The 19,499-nt window shown below is 43.5% G+C and overlaps 1 protein-coding gene across 3 annotated transcripts in view; it reads left to right on the top strand.

Annotated features, from left to right (window-relative positions):
• The window catches only part of OTOA (otoancorin), a 68,439-nt gene that overhangs the window by 13,911 nt on the left and 35,029 nt on the right, over window positions 1-19,499 (top strand). For 2 of the 3 annotated variants that reach the window (XM_025416193.3, XM_035717518.2), the window contains 7 exons: window positions 1,712-1,947; window positions 4,541-4,644; window positions 8,398-8,498; window positions 10,412-10,551; window positions 13,149-13,272; window positions 16,655-16,870; window positions 18,906-19,073. In XM_025416193.3, coding sequence (XP_025271978.3) covers window positions 1,712-1,947; window positions 4,541-4,644; window positions 8,398-8,498; window positions 10,412-10,551; window positions 13,149-13,272; window positions 16,655-16,870; window positions 18,906-19,073 — 1,089 coding nt within the window. Of the gene's footprint in view, window positions 1-1,711; window positions 1,948-4,540; window positions 4,645-7,349; window positions 7,495-8,397; window positions 8,499-10,411; window positions 10,552-13,148; window positions 13,273-16,654; window positions 16,871-18,905; window positions 19,074-19,499 lie in introns of those variants that run through there. The other variant, XM_035717519.2, reaches the window with a different exon arrangement.

The raw sequence follows: 19,499 nt of genomic DNA, 5'->3' as shown, positions 1-19,499 counted from the left end.
AGGCAGTAGGCCAGATTTGGCTTGTGAATCATAGTTTGCCAACACTGTTCTGAGGGTTTAACATGCATGGGTTGAATGAATCCTTTCCAGGATCTTCTGAAATAAGGACAATAATAATAATACCATTTCAATATTCAGATGAGGAAATGGTCTTAGAGAGGTTGAATGAGTAACCTTGTGTCACACAGCTCAAAAGTGGCAGATCTGAGGTGAGAACCTGGGCTCCTGACTCCAGCAGTAAGTCCTTCTGGCATCTAGTAAAGCCTATGGGCCCCTTTTCAGCATAACATGTTAAAAATCTATAAAATAAAATACAAAGGAGGCCAATGCTATTGAAAGACATTTATCAGAATAATAAAACACACATTTGGAGCATAGTGATTTATGTGCTTAACACATCCAATAACGAAATTTAGCTGTGAGTCAAGTAGGTTTTGTAATTTTTACGAGGTATTGATTATAAAGGAGATTTCAAGATATCTTTGACAACTATAATGTGTTATGAAAGTGTCTGATTTCTACTGATGACAAATGTAAGGTCCCGCTACTGCTTTGGTGGCTTATTGTCTATATTAATTCCTGAAGGAAATGCTGGAATTGAGTTCTGTGGCAGTAAAATGGAGGTGCAGTTTTCCCTAACGTTCACATTCTAGCCACAGACCTCTGCTTCAGAACTCCTAAACTGCATTCTTAACCACTACACTGTTTAGCACCCCCAAGAGTAAATGACCAAAGTTAGGAAACACTCCGTCATAGTTAGAAGTGTGGGCTTGGATGCAGATATACTTGTTTCAGATCCTCGCTCTGTGTAAGCTTGGGCAGGTTGCTTATTCTATCTTTGGTTTTCCTCACCTGTGATACTGAGATAATAATAACATATAACATTTGTTGAGTGTTCACTAGGAGTCAGGTGCCCTACATGCCTAGTGTGTGGTCATTGTGGTTATTATGTTTGTAGGATGAGCTGGGTGAAAGACTGGTGCCAATCAAATTGTGACTAAGCCCTGTCAGCATTCCTGGGTTCTGTGGTTCAAAAGAGCCATTCATTCATTCATTCATTCATTCATTCATTCATCCTAGCAGGCTTTCTCAATGTTTTTTTTTCTTTTTGGGAACCAGGAATTCCACTAAGCACATGGCTTGGGCCTCAAGGACTTTCCTGGCTCAACCCCTGCTGCATGTATAGTCAGGTACCTGGGCTCCACTGAAGACCAGTTAAATAAGACTTTGAATGGTGGTGCTGGGATCACTTCCCAGTGATTGTGCAGCCAGGGTTGAGAACCACTGACATGGAGGAAAGACAGGTCCATAAGCATCTGTAATGCACCACAGAGTTTCACACAAGGTGCTCTTAGGAGCACTTATTGGAGGGAGATTTGATTTGACCAAAGTAGGAGGGCACTTGAGAAGACTTCACCAAGAAGGTGATGATAGTTGAGCTTGTCCATGAGGGATGAGCTGGGTTTTGCTAGAGGAAGGAGGTGGGGAGGGAATTCCAGCTCAAGCATGCACCTAAAAAGTTGCCTAGTGTGTTGAGGGAGGTGAAGGCCTCGACTTTGTTCTCTAAGAGATGGAAAGTTCTAGAAGGTTTGACATAGTGTGCTATTAAACAGTGGTCCTGAATTTCCCCACTGCTAAGTGTGGTTCTTCTCAGGGCTTCCAAATCTAGAGGCCTCTCTCAAGACAACGCTAGATTCTTTCTTTACTTTAGGAGCTGGAAGACATCGTTATTGACTTGGGAGAGATTCGGAAACAAGCCTTGCAGAGCCCTGGCGTGAACCGCAGCCTGTTTCTCATCACACTGGAGAGGTGTTTCCAGGTGCTGAACTCCCTGGAGTGTGTGGAGATCCTGGGCAGGGTCCTGAGGGGCTCCTCAGGCAGTCTTCTGCAGCCAAACATCCCAGAGAAGCTCCCCCAGGACCTGCGTGAGGACGCTTTCAAGAACCTGTGAGTGCTTCCCCCAGCCCTTGAACCCTACTCTCCATTCCTCAGAAGTAATATATGGCAGAGGGAAGGAAGCAGGGGGAGCAGGTCAACATGTGAGGTCTGGAGCAGAGCTTAACATCTGTGGAATTTAGAGAGATGGTTTGATTAAAACAGTGCCTCCCAAATGTCAGTCATTCTGGTACCATCCTCACAATTTTTGCCATATCTGTACATCATTGGTACACTTTTCTTTACCTCATGTTTTTTCTTTATAGTGATTCATTCTTTTTAATTAAAATTTATTTAAAATAAAACTTTGATATCATTACTGAAAGGTCAAGTCATATTTGGACCAAATGGGACTTTGTATATGGCAACAAGGAGGTCATTGCTGACTGGGCCATGAGGAGAGGTATGGTAGGAGGGGAACAAGCTGTAGTGAATAGAGGTGACCGAGACACTTCACACCCAAGGGGGCATATCTGTAATAAAAATGTCAGATAAATATTTGCAAACAACATATCTGATAAAGGGTTAGCATCCAAAATATATAAGGAACTTTTAAAACTCAACATCCCAAAACCAAATCATCCAATTAAAAAGTGGGCAGAAGAAATGAATAGACATTTGTCCAAAGAAGACATACAAATGGCTGATAGACACATGAAAAGATGCTCAACATCAGTCATCATCGGGGAAATGCAAGTCAAAGCTACAATGAGATATCACCTCACAACAACTAGAATGGCTAAAATCAACAACATAAGAAACAATAGGTGTGGGCAAGGATGTGGAGAAGGGGGAACCCTCTTGCACTGTTGGTGAGAATACAAACTGGCACAGCCACTCTGGAAAACAGTATGGAAGTTCCTCAAAAAGTTAAAAAATAGAGCTACCCTATGATCCAGCATTGCACTGCTAGGTATTTACCTAAAGGATACAGAGATACTAATTTGAAGGGCTACATGTACCCCAATGTTTATAGCAGCAATATCTACAATAGCCAAATTATTGAAACCACCAAAGTATCCATCAATTAATGAATGGATAAAGAAGGTATGATCATTACATATATACTATATGATATATATTATTATTATATGTTACATTATTTTATATATATATTATTCAGTCATAAAAAAAGAATGAAATCTTGCCATTTGCAATGACATGGATGGAACTAGAGAGTATTATACTAAGTGAAATAAGTCAGAGAAAGACAAATACCATATGATTTTACAAAACAAATGAGCAAAGGGAAAAAAAGAGAGAGAGGCAAACCAAGAAACAGACTCTTAACTACAGAGAACAAACTGATGGTTATCAGAAGAGATGGGGGTAGGGGTGGGGGAATGAGTTAAATAAGTAATGGGGATTAAAGTATGCACTAGGTGTTGTATGGAGGTGTTGAATCACTTTATTTGTACACTTGAAGCTAATATTACACAGCATATTAGCTAACTGGAATTTAAAAACTTAAACCCCCAAACCCAGAATGTCAGATACTAACCAGTGTAGGTTATTATCTCATATACTGTTGGTGAGAATGTGAAATTGTGCAGCCTTTTTGGACAACAGTCTGGCAGTTCCTCAAAAGGCCAAGTGTAGAGTTGTCATCTAACCTAGCAATTCCGCTCTTGGGTATCTACCCTAGAGAAATCAAAGTGTCTGTCCTCACAAAAGCTGGCATATGAATGTTTACAGCAGTATTATTCATAATAGACAAAAGGTGGAAACAACCCAGAGGTCCATCAACTGATGAATAGATAAACAAAATGTGGTGGGTGCAAGCAGTGGAATAGTATTTGGCTGTGAAAAGGCCATGAGTGAAGTGGTAGCGCATGATCCAACATGCATGAATGTTGGAAACATCATGGCGAGTGAAAGAAGCCAGTCACAAAGATGACATATCACATGCTTCCATTTACCCGAAATATCCAGAAGAAGCAAATCTATGGAAGACAGTAAATTACTAGTTTGTAGGGGTTGGGGTGATTGGTCATTGGGGGTGGTAGCTAAAGGGTATGGGGTTTCTTTCTGAGATGCTTAAAATGTTCTAAAATCAAACATGGTGATGGTTGTACAACACTTGGGAATGCCATTAAATTGTACATTTTCAATGGGTGAATTGTCTGGTGTGTGAATTATATCTCCATAAAGCTGTTAGAAAAAAAGAAAAAGAGGGGCGCCTAGGTGACTCAGTGGGTTAAGCATATGACTTCAGCTTAGGTCATGATCTCAGAATCCTGGGATCAAGCCCCTCATTGGGCTCCCTGCTCGGCGGGGAGTCTGTTTCTCCCTCTCCCTCTGCTGCTCCCCCTGCTTGTGCTCTCTTTCTCTAATAAATAAATAAAATCTTTAAAAATTAAACACACACACACACACACACACACACACACAAAACAAGAAATGACTAAGAGGTGAGGAAGTGGAGAGAACTCTTTGGAAGGTATTTAGATGTGAAGGACAAAAGAGAAATGGGACAATAGCTACATATAGCAAGGGAGTGGGAAGGCTTTTTAACACAAGACAGCTTTGGGTATGTTGGCTGTTTTGACCATGTCTCAAGTCCATCTCTTTGTTCCTTAACTTGATGCCTGTGTTTGTCATTTAGATCTGTGGTATTCAAAGATCTCTACGACCAAACCTCGGCTCATTCCCAGAGAGCTCTCTATTCCTGGATGACTGGGATTTTGCAGATGTCCTTCAATGCTACTGGTGAGCCTGGGGTTCTAGGTAGGATCACTTTTCAGGGAGTGTCTATCCTTAAAAGTGGTGCTTCTTTTCTGAAGGTAGGGATTTGATTTCATTGTCGTTTATGATTTTTACCCATCCATCCCACCTTGCAAAAAGGGTTTGATGTGGCCTATGGAATAAAACACATACCCCAGGGGTGCCAGGGTGGCTCAGTTGGTTAAGTATCTGCCTTGGGCTTAGGTCATGATCCAGGGTCCTGGGACCGAGCTCCAGGTGGGGCTCCCTGCCCAGCAGAGAGTCTGCTTCTCCCTCTGCCCTTCCTCTGGCTTGTGCTTTCTCTCTCACTTTCCCTCTCAGATAAATAAATAAAATCTTTAAAAAAACCCCACATATCCTATTCCATCTATACACTTTCCAGATGTTCAGGTCTGCAAAATAAGAATGCCGCTGCATCTTACAATCAATGGGCTGTCCTAGTTTGTAAGTGGAATGTAAATAATGACAGTGTCTTAGATTCGAAGAGAACCTTTAAAGTAAGGTTTCAGGCTCAAAAATCTGTATCATAAATCTGGACTAAAGTGGGACACGATAAATTTTTAAAAGGAAATCTAGGCAATAAAGTACAGAAATTTAGCGCGAAGTTTCCTGGCAGCCGAAGCAGAAATAGGTCAAGATTCATTTATTTTGCAGATGTGTTATTAGGGGAGTCAAAGTCATGGAGCTGGAAAATAGGAATGGTGGTTGCCAGGGGCTGGAAGGAGGGGAAACTGGGGAGTTGTTAATTCTTGGGGACAGAGTTTTGGTTTTGGAAGATGAAAATGTTCTGGAGATGGATGGTGTTGATGGTTGCACAGTGAAGTGAATGTACTTAATACCATGGAACCATACACTTACAAATGGTTAAATTTGTAAATTTTGTGTTATGTTTTCTTTACTACAGTTGAAAAAAAAGAGAGGAAAGAATGGCTGTGTAGATTAGTAATGCAGACAATGTCTCACATGGCTTCCATTTGTTGAGTTTTTAATGTAAGTCATGTAAACAGAACACACTTTTTTTTGACACTTACCAATCCTACTGTGTATCAGCCACTGGAGATACAGAGGAAGAGAAGACAAAGTCTCTGCTCTCATAGAGCTCTTGTTTTATTGGGGGAGGGAAGGGGGAAAAACGTTTTAAGCCAGCAAATTAGAGAGAAAGAGAGGCAGAGAGAGAGAGAAACACAGAGAGAGAGAGGGAGAGATAGAGAGAGATGGTTCAGGTACCAGTAGGTGCTATGAAGAAAATAAAATGGATAAAATAAAATAGAACTTGGCCAACCTTTTCTATAAAGAGTCAGTGTAAATATTTTAGGCTCCATGGGCCTGTAGTCTGGCTGAATGAATCAACTCTGATGTTCCCTCTCTAAAGCAGATACTGACAACAGATGAGCAGGCAATGGCTGTGTCATAGCTGAGCCTTATTTAAGGGCCCCCAAATTGAGATTTCATAATTGTCACATGCCACAACATTGTCTTCTTTTGATTTTACTTCCAAGTATTTAAAAGTGTAAAAAACTAAGCTCGCAGCCTTTACAAGAGCAGGTGGTGGGCTGAATTTGGCCCATGGGCTGTAGTTTGCCAACCTTGGATTAAGAAATCAGAGAGGACCTGACATTTGAACTGAGACCAAAATGAGAAATGGAGTGGGTGCTTTGAGGGTCTGAGGGAAGGGTGTTGCAGGCAGGGGAACAGCAAACACAGAGGCTCTGGTGTGGGAATGAGCTCAGTGTTTTGGGGAAACATAAAGGAAGCCTGTGGGATCAGAGTATAGTGAGGGCCAATCAATCCTTTTCCTGGAATTGAGCTCTGAGCTGTGTATATAAGGGGCGTTCAACAACAGAATAATCAATGTCTTCAGTGCCTAGCAAAATTCCCTCTGCCTGATGCATATTTACGGACTCCAGAAATCTGAGTCTCGCACTGTGTAACCCTGAGAGAGCCACTCACCCTCTAGACTTCCCTCAGTCCTTATTGCCAGAATTTAATTAGAGACAGATTTTCCTTCTAAAATTCCTATATGCTGTGTTTCATTATTATACTAGAGTGAATTAAAATGAATTCTGTTTGGACTTTAAACTTTTTATTTTTCATGACGTTCCTTGAGGTTACTGGAAATACTTTGGGTGTTGAAAATACCCAAATCTTTGGGGTCCTTGGTCTGCAGAAATACAATTCATGCTTTATAATGAATTTAAAATTAACAGCTCAACTTGTTTTTTTTTTTAAAGATTTTATTTATTTATTCATGAGAGACACACAGAGAGAGAGGCAGAGACATAGGAAGGGGGAGAAGCAGGCTCCCTGCGGGGAGCTCGATGTGGGGCTTGATCTCAGGAGCCCAGGATCACTCCCTGGCAGAAGGCAGAGGTTCAACTACTGAGCCACCAGGCATCCCTTAACTTGGTTCTTGATGAATTTAGTGATTCCCCCCCTGCCCCACTCAATTCTCTAGCCTTCTAGGACTACCCTTCTAATAACCGAGTCAGTTGTCCAGAGATGTCATCTCATCTAGGGGATCCTAGGGTGTGTACCTGTATTCACCCATAGCTCTGATTCCCAGGTTGGGAAGGCATCCTGTTGTTCTTGTGACCCAACCCATATAGCAGCTGACTTCACCATCTGGTCTGGGCATGAGAGTCATTGCCCTTGGCTTTTCGCAACAATTCTTGGTGATGGAGTCACTGTACCCTGCTCTTCTGCTTCTTCCATTTCTCCAAAATGCCACCAACATAATGGTGTTGTGTCCAAGAATCTTTTACCAAAGAATTGGAGGCAATGGGGGCAAATGGATCCTGACAAGATTTTTCTTACAGTCCCATTGACATCTCTCTGGTGAGCAATTTCAGATGCCTGAACAGAGTGGCAGAGCCTTCTGGGAATTCAGAGGATGGAGATATTATTACTGATGGCTGAGGAGATAAGACGAGGCTTTAGGGGAGAGGAAACGTTTGAGCTCAATTTTGAAGATAGGATTTTGGAGCAGAAGAGTGAGGGCAAAGGCATTATAGTAGATGTAGATGAGAAGGGTCTGTGAGAGAAGATTTGGAGAACATTTGGGGTCATATGAGGAAGGATGAGTAGGTGGTTTGGCTCAAATACAATAACCTGGTGCTAATCAATAAGGCTGATAATGATTGTTACTGGTGGTAATAAAAGAGAGTGAATTGCTAGATTATTTAGTAACTAAGTGAACTAAAAGTAAAACTATATTCTGTGATTTTTACTATTAAAATAATTTGCATTTTAAAAAGGAATCTTAAAAAAAAAAGATTTATTTGAGAAAGAGAGGGAGAGAGAGAGAATGAGCAAGTTTTAGAGGGGTGGGGAGGAGCAGAGAGAGGGTGAGGGGGACATAGCAGACTCCACAATGGGTACAAAGCTTGATGCAGGGCTCAGTCTCACGACTCTGAGATCATGACCTGAGCCAAAATCAACAGTCTGAGGCTTAACCAGCCACACCACCCAGGTGCCCCCAAATAATCTGCATTTTTAGCAAGTTCCCAGGTGGACCATGCTGCTGTGGAACAAGGCCTCAGGGGGCTGGCATCTGTGATTGCCAGTGTGTAACATATGTCTCAGAGGTAGGAGGCTGTCCATGAATGGTTGTTGAATGAATTAATGAATACAATAAGAAGGTCCTGATATCAAAGATGTTTTTGACTATCCATACCAGGCAGAGGCATTTATTTATTTATTTACATATTTCTCCATTTATGTATTTATTTATTTTTGCAGATGACTCTGTTTCATGGGTCAGTGCAGAAAACTTGTGGATTTTGGGGAGATACATGGTTCACCTATCACTTGAAGAAATTGTGAAAATTAGTCCCGTGGAAGTAAGTTGGAAACGTACATTTACATGTCCCATCACCAAGCCATCTGGGGTAAGGTGTATTCTAAACCTCTCAAGTTCAGCCAGCCAAGTTTCCATGCCCTGGAAAATTGGATACCCACCTCAGCCAATATATCTTGAGTCTCTGAAGAAAACTCTCAGGATGAGGCCTCAAGTGGTTGGTCATCAGGTTGTGTTTAGTGTAGAAGAGCCAAGAGAAGAAAAAGAATTATAGATAAAGAAAGCTCTGATGTGAACAAACATGATATAAAGAAAATGTTGGCTGTGAACCAAAAATCATTTCAGGGTATTTTTGTATTCAAGAAAGGCCAAGGACAATAGCTATAGAGTTTCTGGTCCTTGAAAGGATGAACTCAAGTCAAATGAATCCTGGATTACTAACAATTTCAATTTATAGCAACTTCTATTGATAGCTATTTCAGCATGAGGAATGATTGGATTTTAACTGTAGAGTTTACAGTTGAGAAATAAACAAGTTGTAAGGTTACTTTCACTCACTGGTCAGCCTGTCTCTGTCCTCTTGATGTTGACCTAATGACACTAACATCCCTTGGGCATCATGATTCTGGAATGCAGCCTCTAAAGCATGCTGCCAACAGGGAGGCATTCATAAAGACTTTGGGGCTTGCCTGCAATTTTTATCATATGTGCCTTACCTTTCTCCTGGCCAGTGAGAGAAGTGTTTGTATCAAACGACTGGCTTGTTCAAGGGCCAGTTGATCCAACAATGTCTGCTTATAATGAAACCGAAGACAGAGCCAGGTTGTCCTTTTTAAGAAAAAAATTTTTAAAAGATTTTATTTATTTATTCATGAGAGACCCAGAGAGAGAGAGAGAGAGGCAGAGACATAGGCAGAGGGAGAAGCAAGCTCCCTGTGGGGAGCTTGATGTGGGACTTGATCCCAGGATTCCAGGATCACACCCTGAACCGAAGGCAGATGGTCAATCACTGAGCCACCCAGGAGTCCTTTAAGAAAAATTAAAAAATTTTTTAATTGAAGTACAGTTGACATATCTAGATTCCTCTTTTCACCTCGGAGGTTGAGAATATTTCAAACATCTTTCAATTTTATAATCCTCAGTTTTTAAAATGGATTAAATCTCAGTTTTGCTCTCCCAATAATGAGTGAACTCCCAGAAGTTGGATAGAAATTAAATTCTTAGAAAGCTGGACCACTGGGGAGGAATCTCTAAGATCAAGAGGTCATTTGCAACTTTTCTTCATCATCTAAAAGTGTAGAGAAGGGAGGTGAAGAAAAAAAAAAAAGAAAGGAGGTGAAGCCACAGAGTACTGATGCTAAGAGGGACTTTTATATGGATAAAGAGTAGAATCCATAAGGGAGAGACAACTTTACCAGCACAGAATAACAGTGCATAGAGAGATAGGAGATTTCAACTTGACACCCTTGCACACATAGATGGAAAATGAACAAGAACGGAAGGAATCTGAATGGTATATTAAACAAAATTGAATCTATCTACCTGTATATTTGTATCTTACCAAGGGAACACACTCTCTTTTCATCACCCGAGGCCCATTTGTAAACTCATTCATCTACTTAAAAAAACAAACAAACAAAAAACCCCTGATTCCCCCAAGTGCAACATTTGTGGGCCACATTCTCTGACCTCAATATAACAAATCTACAAATAAATGTGCAAACATTAGCTTTCCAAGAGTTCAGTGGCTTGGATACTAAAATATAGCACTTTGCTAAATAACAGTTGGCTTGAAGAGGAAGCTAAAACAGTTGTTACAGACCACTGAGAAATCAGGGCCAATGGGAACTGGGCATCTCTGAGTCTCTGGGATGGGTCACAGCATGGACCACTGAAGCAGGGCTGCTTGGGGTCACGTCACCCTTCCTCACTGATCTTCCTGTCCTTGTCCATCAGATTGGGTTGTTTATCAGCTATGACAATGCCACCAAGCAGCTGGACACAGTTTATGACATCACGCCTGAACTGGCCCAGGCGTTTTTGGAGAGGATCAGCTCCTCCAGCTTTGACATGAGGAATATCTCCACCATTCACAGGCAAGGGGCAGGGGCTCTGGGTCCTCAGAGTTGTTTCCCAAAATGTGACCTAAGCACCAGCGTCCTCTGAGCAGCAGAGGACCTTGGGAGGGAAGGGAAGTGGTTGGTTCATCTCTTTATTTTTTTTAATTTTAAAAAGGATTTAAAAAATTTATTTGTTCATGAAACACACAGAGAAAAGCAGAGACATAGGCAAGGGGAGAAGCAGGCTCCCTGTGAGGAGCCCAATGCGAGGCTCGATCCTAGGACCCTGAGATCACGACCTGAGCCAAAGGCAGATGCTCACCTACTGAGCCACCCAGATGCCTCTGGTTCGTCTCTCCACATCTCTGTGCACATGAGGCAAGGCATTTCTCCCAAAGAAAGACCCTTTGCAGGGGGTATGAAGTGGCGTGGGGTGAACTAAGGTTTTCTGAGCATCTTCTGTGCCAGGCATTTTATGCAGCTTTTTCAAGTGCTAAGATTCCAGCTCTGAGCATGGAAATAGAATATTTTAAATACTCAGTACTCTGTCCATTCCATGGTCAATGTGTAATTTCCATTAGGGTGGCTTGAGTATTGGAAAGAGCTTTTGGGTCCCCATATTTGTGAATCTATTGTTATCCAGATTCTTAGGTGGGGGGACCCACAGATGACATCAGCTCTAGAATTCAGTGATTGAAACATGACTCTCCAGGAATGATTTCCAGCAGGGGAGGAGGGCCAAGAGCTGGGTACTTGGTGATTCCAGGAGGGGTTTGAATATTAGCAGGAGGGAAAATGCAGTGGGGAAGGGTGGTGAGCACTGTCTAACTATCTGTCAGTCTCTCAGGGCACATGTCACAGTGCTTCCTCTGGCATCACCATAGTACCTTAAATTTTGTCAAAAAGTCACTTGTAGAGAATATTCTTATATGAAACTATGACACCTTCTTCCCCATCCCTAGTAACTTTTACCTATAAGCTTTGGACCTATGGATCCCCTTTTTCTGTGATTGTATAAAAGTAACTTAGTGGTTCAGAACATGGAACGTGGAGCCAGCCCTCCTGAATATAATCCTGGCTCTGGCACATATTAGTTGTGTGATTTTTGGCTGTCAGTTTACCTCTCCCGACCTCCATTTCCCCATGTATAAAATAAGAGATAACTGGGATCCCTGGGTGGCGCAGCGGTTTAGCGCCTGCCTTTGGCCCAGGGCGCGATCCTGGAGACCCAGGATCGAATCCCACGTCAGGCTCCCGGTGCATGGAGCCTGCTTCTCCCTCTGCCTAGGTCTCTGCCTCTCTCTCTCTCTCTATCATAAATAAATAAAAATTAAAAAAAAAAAAAGAGATAACTATCTGCCTACCTCGTTAAGGTCCTAGTAAGGATTACACCCACCTGACACACAGTAGGTGCTCATGACATATTAATTATTCTTAATGTGGTTGTTAATATTCAGTCTTCACATCCCCTCAGTCTTTTCTCATCCGACACAGTTTCAAATCCTTCTGCTGACCTGACTGCTCTCCTGTGGACATGTCTGAGCTTGTCAGTGTCTTTCTGAGAGGGTCCATCCAGGTTGAGCATGGTCAACCAGGCGGTCCAGCCATGCTGCATTGAATAGATTTCATATTAACTCTAAGCACATCCATTAATGAAGGAGTGCTTGGCATCCACGAGGAAGAATGCTGATTAGTTCCTGTGGCTCTTCCCATTGAACCCTCACAGTACTCCTGATTCCTCCGTTCATCATATTTATTATGATTACTGTAGCACAGAGTGCGGACTGCTCAATTGTGCATGCAGCAGACTTGCAGAGAAGTTTATTGTTGGATCGAACATTCCCTACAGCTGGGCTTCAAACTCTTGTTGGCCTGACGCTATGCTCTTTTTTTTTTTTAAAGATTTTATTTATTTTTTCATGGGAGACACACAGAGAGAGGCAGAGACATAGGCAGAGGGAGAAGCAGGCTCTCTGCAGGAAGCCCACTGTGGTACTCAATCCCAGGACCCTGGGATCATGCTCTGAGCCAAAGGCAGATGCTGAACCACTGAGTCACCCAGGCGTCCCTGACACTGTGCTCTTAACTACTAAGTACAGTGCTCCCAGCTAGACCAGGGTTCAAATCCTACCTCTGTCCTTAACACTGTTATGCATCTTGTCTTTCTCTTTCCTTTCAAAGTCATCATCATTTGGGGGTGTAGGTTGTAAACCATCTTGGAAATAATCTGCCTCAGAGAATCCGTCAGGGTGGGCAAACCCTTTACCTCTATGTGGAATATGGGGAGTTTTCTGTGGTTAAGTCAGCATCATGCTTTCTTTGTGCCCCTTACTGCCCTGGGAGGAGAGATGATAGAGTTGGATGGGTCTAGATTTGAGTCCAGGCTTCTCTACTTGTCTTGGGCAAGTTGTTTGCATGCTCTGAGTCTGTCTGCCTTTCTGTGAAATGGGGTTGATAAAGGCATCTACCTCGTAGGGTGGCTGTGATGGGGTGATCCGGGCATGGGGCTCGGCACAATCCCTGGCTTGCAGTAGCTGCTCTGACCTTGACTCCTGGTTCTGTGTGGGAGGGACTGTGTCTGTGTCTCCCAGTTCTGAGCCCCCAGCTCTGAGTCCCCTTATCTTCCCACACAGGTTGGGGCTGCTGGTCTGTTTCTACAATGACCTGGATTTGCTGGACGCCACAGTGGCCCAAGTCCTCCTTCACCAGATGATCAAGTGCAGCCATCTGAGGGGCTTCCAGGCTGGGGTTCAGAAGGTATAATGGGGTGCAGAGCCCTGGGGAAATGGCCAGAGAAATGGGGAGGAGAGTCTTGTCTGGCCTTTTTTTTTTTTTTAAGATTTTATTTATATATTCATGAGAGACTCACAGAGAGAGGCAGAGACATAGGCAGAAGGAGAAGCAGGCTCCCTACAGGGAGCCCGATGTGGGACTCGATCCCAGGACCCCGGGATCACGCCCTCAGCTGAAGGCAGATGCTCAACCACTGAGCCACCCAGGCGTTCTGTTGTCTGGCCTTTGAGAGAAAACATGTAGGTTTCATCAGGATCTAGGTCCAGCCAAGGCAGATGGCATCCCAAATCCTGGGATGACCTTAGAATGGGAAGAAATGACATAAAGCAGTATAAGGGAAAACCTGTGATAGATAAAAATTCAGAGTGGCCCTCTTAAACTTAACTGTGCATAAGGATCACCTGGGGTCTTCAATGTGGATTCTGATTCAGTGGGTCTGAGTGGAGATTCTTCTTCTTCTTCTTCTCCCCCTCCCCCTCCCCCTTCTTCTTCTTCTTCTTCTTCTTCTTCTTCTTCTTCTTCTTCTTCTTCTTCTTCTTCTTCTTCTTCTCTTCTTCTTCTTCCTCCTCCTTCTTCTCCTTCCTCCTTCTTTTCCTTCCTTTCTTCTTCTTCCTCCTCCTCCTCCTCCTTCTTCTTTCTCCTTCTTCTCCTTTCTTCTTCTTCTCTCTTCTTCTTCTTCTTTCTTCTTTCTTCTGATTTTATTATTTAAGAGAGAAGAGAGAACACACAAGTGGGTGGGTGGGGAGATCAGAGCGAGAGGGAGGAGCAGGGAGCCCAAAGATATGTGGCTCAATCCCAGGACGCTGGGATCAGGACCTGAGTTGAAGGCAGACACTTAACCAGTTGAGCCACCCAGGTGCCTCTGGAGACTGCACTTCCAGCAAACTTCCAGGCAATGCTGAAGCAGCTGTCCAGTGACCGTGCTTGGAACAGCGAGGAGATAATGTGAGGTTCTCAAACCTGGCTTTGCATTAGTAGCACCACCCTACCAGCTCCATCCCCAGAGATTCCCTCTTTTTTTAAAAACAATTTTATTTATTCATTCATGAGAGACACAGAGACATAGGCAGAGGAAGAAATAGGCTCCCAGAGGGGAGTCCATGCAGGACTTGATCCTAGGACCCTGGGATCACCATGCCCTGAGCAGAAGGCAAACACTCAACAACTGATCCACCTAGGTGCTCCCATCCCCAGAGATTCTTGAGGTATTGGTCAGGGAATGGTATGTTTAAAAAGATCCTCACATGATTCCAGTGCAGCCGGGGTTGAGAGCACTGGATTAGAGTGTATTTATTGAGTTCCTAGACCACAAAGTTCTGGACAACCTGGCACAGAAGGACTTTTTCATTTCCCTTCTCTCTCCATCTTTCTATCCTTTCTTCCCTTAAGATGTCAATTCCACCTGCATCTCTTACATTTTTGGCCCTTTCCATTTTTTTTTTTTTTTATTGAAGAGGTGATGTGAGAGCAATATTAAAATTCTGGGGCACCTGGATGGCTCAGTGGGTGGAGCATGCAACTCTTGATCTCACAGTTGAGTTTGAGTCCCGTGTTGGGCATGGAGCCTATTTAAAATGTAAAAAAAAGAAAATTTTGATAATACCATCCATAATTGGGCAGCCTGGGTGGCTCAGCGGTTAAGCGCCACCTTCAGTCCAGGGCCTGATCCTGGAGTCCCAGGATCGAGTCCCCACGTCGGGCTCCCTGCTTGGAGCCTGCTTCTCTGTCCACCTGTGTCTCTGACTCTCTCTCTTTCTCTCTGTGTCTCTCATGAATAAATAAATAAAATCTTAAAAAAATACCAATAATTCTGCAGTAGTTTTTCACACATAAGTAGTTTTTCACACACATAGTCATCATTATCGTGACCAGTGCATATGTTTATTTTCAAGGAAAAGGATCCCTTCCAAGCAAACTCAAATGAAACATCAGAAAGTGAATGTACTTAAGAGCCACAGGCGTTGCTGTGGCCTCCTTGACCAAGAAGGAAGTCCAATACAACTAAGATATGAGAGTACACTTTGAGATCACCTAGCTCAGTACTTCTCAGACCAGGGAGTACATCAGAGTCACCTGGAGGGCTTGTTAAAATACAGGTTGGTGGGCCTCATGTTCAGCGTCTCTGGTTCAGGAGGACCAGGGTAGGGCCTGAGAATCTGCATTTCTAACAAGGTTGCAGGTCATGTTGTTGGTCAAGGACCACAGTGCTTTGAGAAGCACTGCTCTAGCACATGCCACCGTCTTACAGGTGGAAGCTGAGCCCCTGGGAAGAGTCGCTGCAGAATTTGGAGAACCCAGAGGTTGTGACAGCTTTCTTTCACTTCACGCTGCTGCCCCCCAGTGGCCATTTCAGTATTGCCTGGTACACTTGTGCGCACTCTTCTAATAAGAATATACTGTTCCTACAACTTCAGGTGTTATCACATGAGCCTTTCTCATTTTTAGGTACAGAGGTCATGTTACAATAGGTGGCTTTATCACCTTCTTTACTGGAAGTGGTTAGGAAGCACACTTAGTTATAACTAGATAGGTATAGCATAATAAAATAATCATTAAGGCGATCCCAGTTACGAGAAAATCTGTGTAAGACAGAAGTAAAAAATATGGAAAATTGCACTGCCATTCATAGTACGACTATGCGAAAGCTACATGCTGTAGTTTACTTATTGTTTTAAAAGATTGCATTTGAAAGAGAGAGAAAGAACGAGCATGAGCAGGGGTTCAGGGAAAGGGGGAAAGGCAGAGGGAGAAGCAGACCCTCTGCTAAGCAGGGAGCTCGATGCAGAGCTTGATCCCAGGATCCCAAGATAATGACCTAAGCCAAAATCAAGAGTCGACTGCTTAACCGACTGAGTCACCCTGGTGCCCCCAATCATAGTTTTTTTTATGAGGTAGGAGTTTCCAGAGACTTTTACTTTCTTGTTACCGTTGAAAATTATTTTTACCAGGATTATATATATTATCATGAAGAACACCCTGGGTATTTCGTGAAAGAAGAACAGCCATGTATATGGATGCAGAGTTCAAGGTCACAAAAGGAAAACGGATATTATGAAAGTGTGTGTGGTAGAGTTATGGACAAAATGAACAAAATTTCCTTCTGCCATATTTCAAGGTTGATTTAATAGCAAATTGATATTTAAATGAAGCACAAAGTGAATTTGCCGCTGATTAAGGTCAAGGCCAGAGGAAGTGGTCCTCTCAGTCCAGGGCAACTCATTGTCTGGCCAGGGCTCAATGAGGGGGTCAGATGGGGAAGGGTGTTGTGACTACCTCAGGGCATGGGCAAGAGGGAGTCACTCTCCTGCTTGTTGTCCACCCTCATGCCAGCTTGCTCCCCTTCCAGCTCAAAGCTGACCTCCTGGACATTGCCACGGAGAACCAGACCCTCAATGAGACTCTGGGCTCTTTGTCGGATGCGGTTGTGGGCTTGACCCATAGTCAACTGGAATCCCTCTCCCCTGAGGCTGTGCATGGTGCCATCTCCACCCTCAACCAGGTCTCAGGCTGGGCCAAGAGCCAGGTCATCATCTTGTCTGCCAAATACTTGGCCCATGAGAAGGTCAGTTGGAGCTTTGAACTCTTTTTTAAAATCCTCTGAGACCCAAGGACCCATGGTGATATACAAGGATAGCCAGTCGGTAAGAAGATAGTGCCAAAGAGGACTTGCTCTGCTGTTTACTAGCTGGACAATTGGCTTAACTTCTTTTTGACTCAGTTTCCCTATTTGTAGGATGGGGATAATGATAGCACCTTTCCTGTAGGATGGCTGCAAGGATTATGTGGATCAGTACACAGGAAGAGGTTGGAACATGTGACCTAGAGTATGAGCTCAATGAGTGGTAGCTACTGTTGTGTTATGAGCAAAGGTTGGGATCCCTCCCAGGATTTTTTTTTTTTTTTCTTGTTGAGCCTGGAAACACATCACTCTTCCTGGAATGGGACATAATGCTATTTTATTCATTTTGTGCTGCAGGGAGGGAATTGTCCTTGCAGAAGGTCTTATTTAGAGGAGACAGGAGCTTTAGTCCATCCTCTGGACACTCCTGGGGTGGGAAATGAGTCTTTTATCCTGGGGAAATCATCTCTCTGCCCTGGACTCAGTAGAAGGGGCTCCAGAGCCCTGAGTCCCTAAACATTTTGGTGTTCTGCTCTCTCTGTCTCATAGTCATGTCCCAGCCTGCAGTCTAGTTCATGAGGACTGGATTGGGAACATATTCCAAGATGACAATAATAACAAATATTCATTAGGTATTTCCTGTGTGCCAGATTTGGGTGTGAGTTAACCATTCAATGTTCTCAACAACCCTTTGAGGTTAGTAGTGTGTTATAACCTTGATTTTCCATGTCATTCATGAGAGGCACAGAGTGTGTAAGGGAATTGCCAAATTCCTTTTGTGTTCCACAAAAGGACACAGCTGGGATTGACCTCAGGATGTCTGGCTTCAGAGTCTGCTTGCTTAACTCCCATGCTAACTGCCTCCAGTATGGCACCATGACCATGGTCTATCCATTCTTACTTTCTGACTCAAGGCCAAGGCTAGCCAATTCTTCTTGTCCCTTCTAGCCTCATGACAACTTAGTTTTAAGGCTTTGCAGCCTTCCTCTGTTTTGACTTGAGCCACATGAATCTACTTGCACAGTTCTCTGTGCATTCGATTTTAGGGACCTGAGGGAGACTATGTTGTTCCTTCCAGCCTTGGACAAAGTGGCTTGTCTCTTTCCTAGTGTCCAACTTTTCCTACAGAGTTGTGAGGTGATTGTTGTGAAGAAACCAAGAGCTCAAAAGGTCTTGCCTTCCTTGGGGACAGTAGAGACTATGCATTCTATAGAGCATAGCAGGCAAAACACTCAACTGGGTTCTTATAGGACTAAGGAATAAATGTCACTGATTATATGGAAAACCATCTAGAATCTTTCCTCTAAAGAAAGGAGAAAAAATGAGTAGAGTTTCTGATGGGGCAGACAGCTATAATCATATTTGTCATAAAATACCAGACCCATATCTCAAAACATGCATTTCAACTAGAAGCTTCTATATGGTGATAGATGAGCATGGAGCTTTGTTATGTCAGGTGACATAATGAGAAGAATGGGCTGCCTTCGGGCACTGTACGAGGGAGTGAGGCTGGGTGAACTGAGAGCTCCACCACTGACCTCAAGGGGCAGCTGCTGGTCACTTCTTGCTAGTTGTTGCTAAAGTAGGCCTTGTATTGCCTGGTGTTCAGATTTCTTTTTAAAAAATCAAACTAAAAAAACAAGTCACTCAAACCTGGATTTTATTGGAAATTTCCCCAATTTAAAAAATATTGTCAGCTTGTTCAACTTAAATACATACACAAAAGCCCATTGCCTGGCTAGTTGTGGTGCCTGGGTCATCACCTTGTGATATTTGTGCGGTGGCCAAGGACAGCATAGTACTCCCCTGGTAAAGCCCTTGCCTCGTATGTCAGATTTTGATATTGACTCTCTTTCCTGATAGAAGGAAGGAAGAGCTCCCTAGTGCCCATCCAGATACCCAGCATGCAGTGGGGTAAGTGTCTGCCAGATGAGGAACCAGAGAAGAACCTCATCCCCCTTGTGGCTGGTCTTCCCAGGTGCTGTCTTTCTACAATGTCAGCCAGATGGGCGTGCTGCTGGCTGGGGTTGGCACCCAGGCCTTCTATGGCATGGATCGCAGGGACCTCTTGCAGGTCCTGAGAAGCACTAACTCCTTGCATGTGTCTGACTTGTCACCTGCCCAGAAGCAAGGTGTCCTCAGCAAGGTGAGAGGAAGACATCTGATCCTCAGCCACGTGGCTCCCAGAGCATGTGATTTTGGGGTTTTGTAATTGAAGTGTGACTTTGGGCCATTCACTCGGGCAGGGGTTAGCCCAGCCTTTGGTAAGGGTGTGTTCTAAACTTTCCCCTGATCCTCACCTTCCTTCCTTTCCAGAAAGAGCCTCTTGGGTCATGCTATATATCTTTCTTTCTTTTTATTTTTTTTTTTAAGATTTATTTTCGAGAGAGAACGTGAGTAGGAGGGGCAGAGGGAAAGGGAGAAAGGGAGAGAGAATCTCAAGCAGACTTCATGCTGAGCTTGATATGGGAATTGATCTCATGACTCTGAGATCAGGACCTGAGCTAAAACCAAGAGTCAGATGCTAGCTGACTGTGCCACCCAAGCGACCCAAGGATCATGCTATATTTTT

Source organism: Canis lupus, chromosome 6 (assembly GCF_003254725.2).
Source record: "Canis lupus dingo isolate Sandy chromosome 6, ASM325472v2, whole genome shotgun sequence".
NCBI classification, from domain to species: Eukaryota; Metazoa; Chordata; class Mammalia; order Carnivora; family Canidae; genus Canis; species Canis lupus.
The sequence above is the reverse complement of the archived record's forward strand: the minus strand, read 5'-3'. Positions and strand labels throughout refer to the sequence as shown.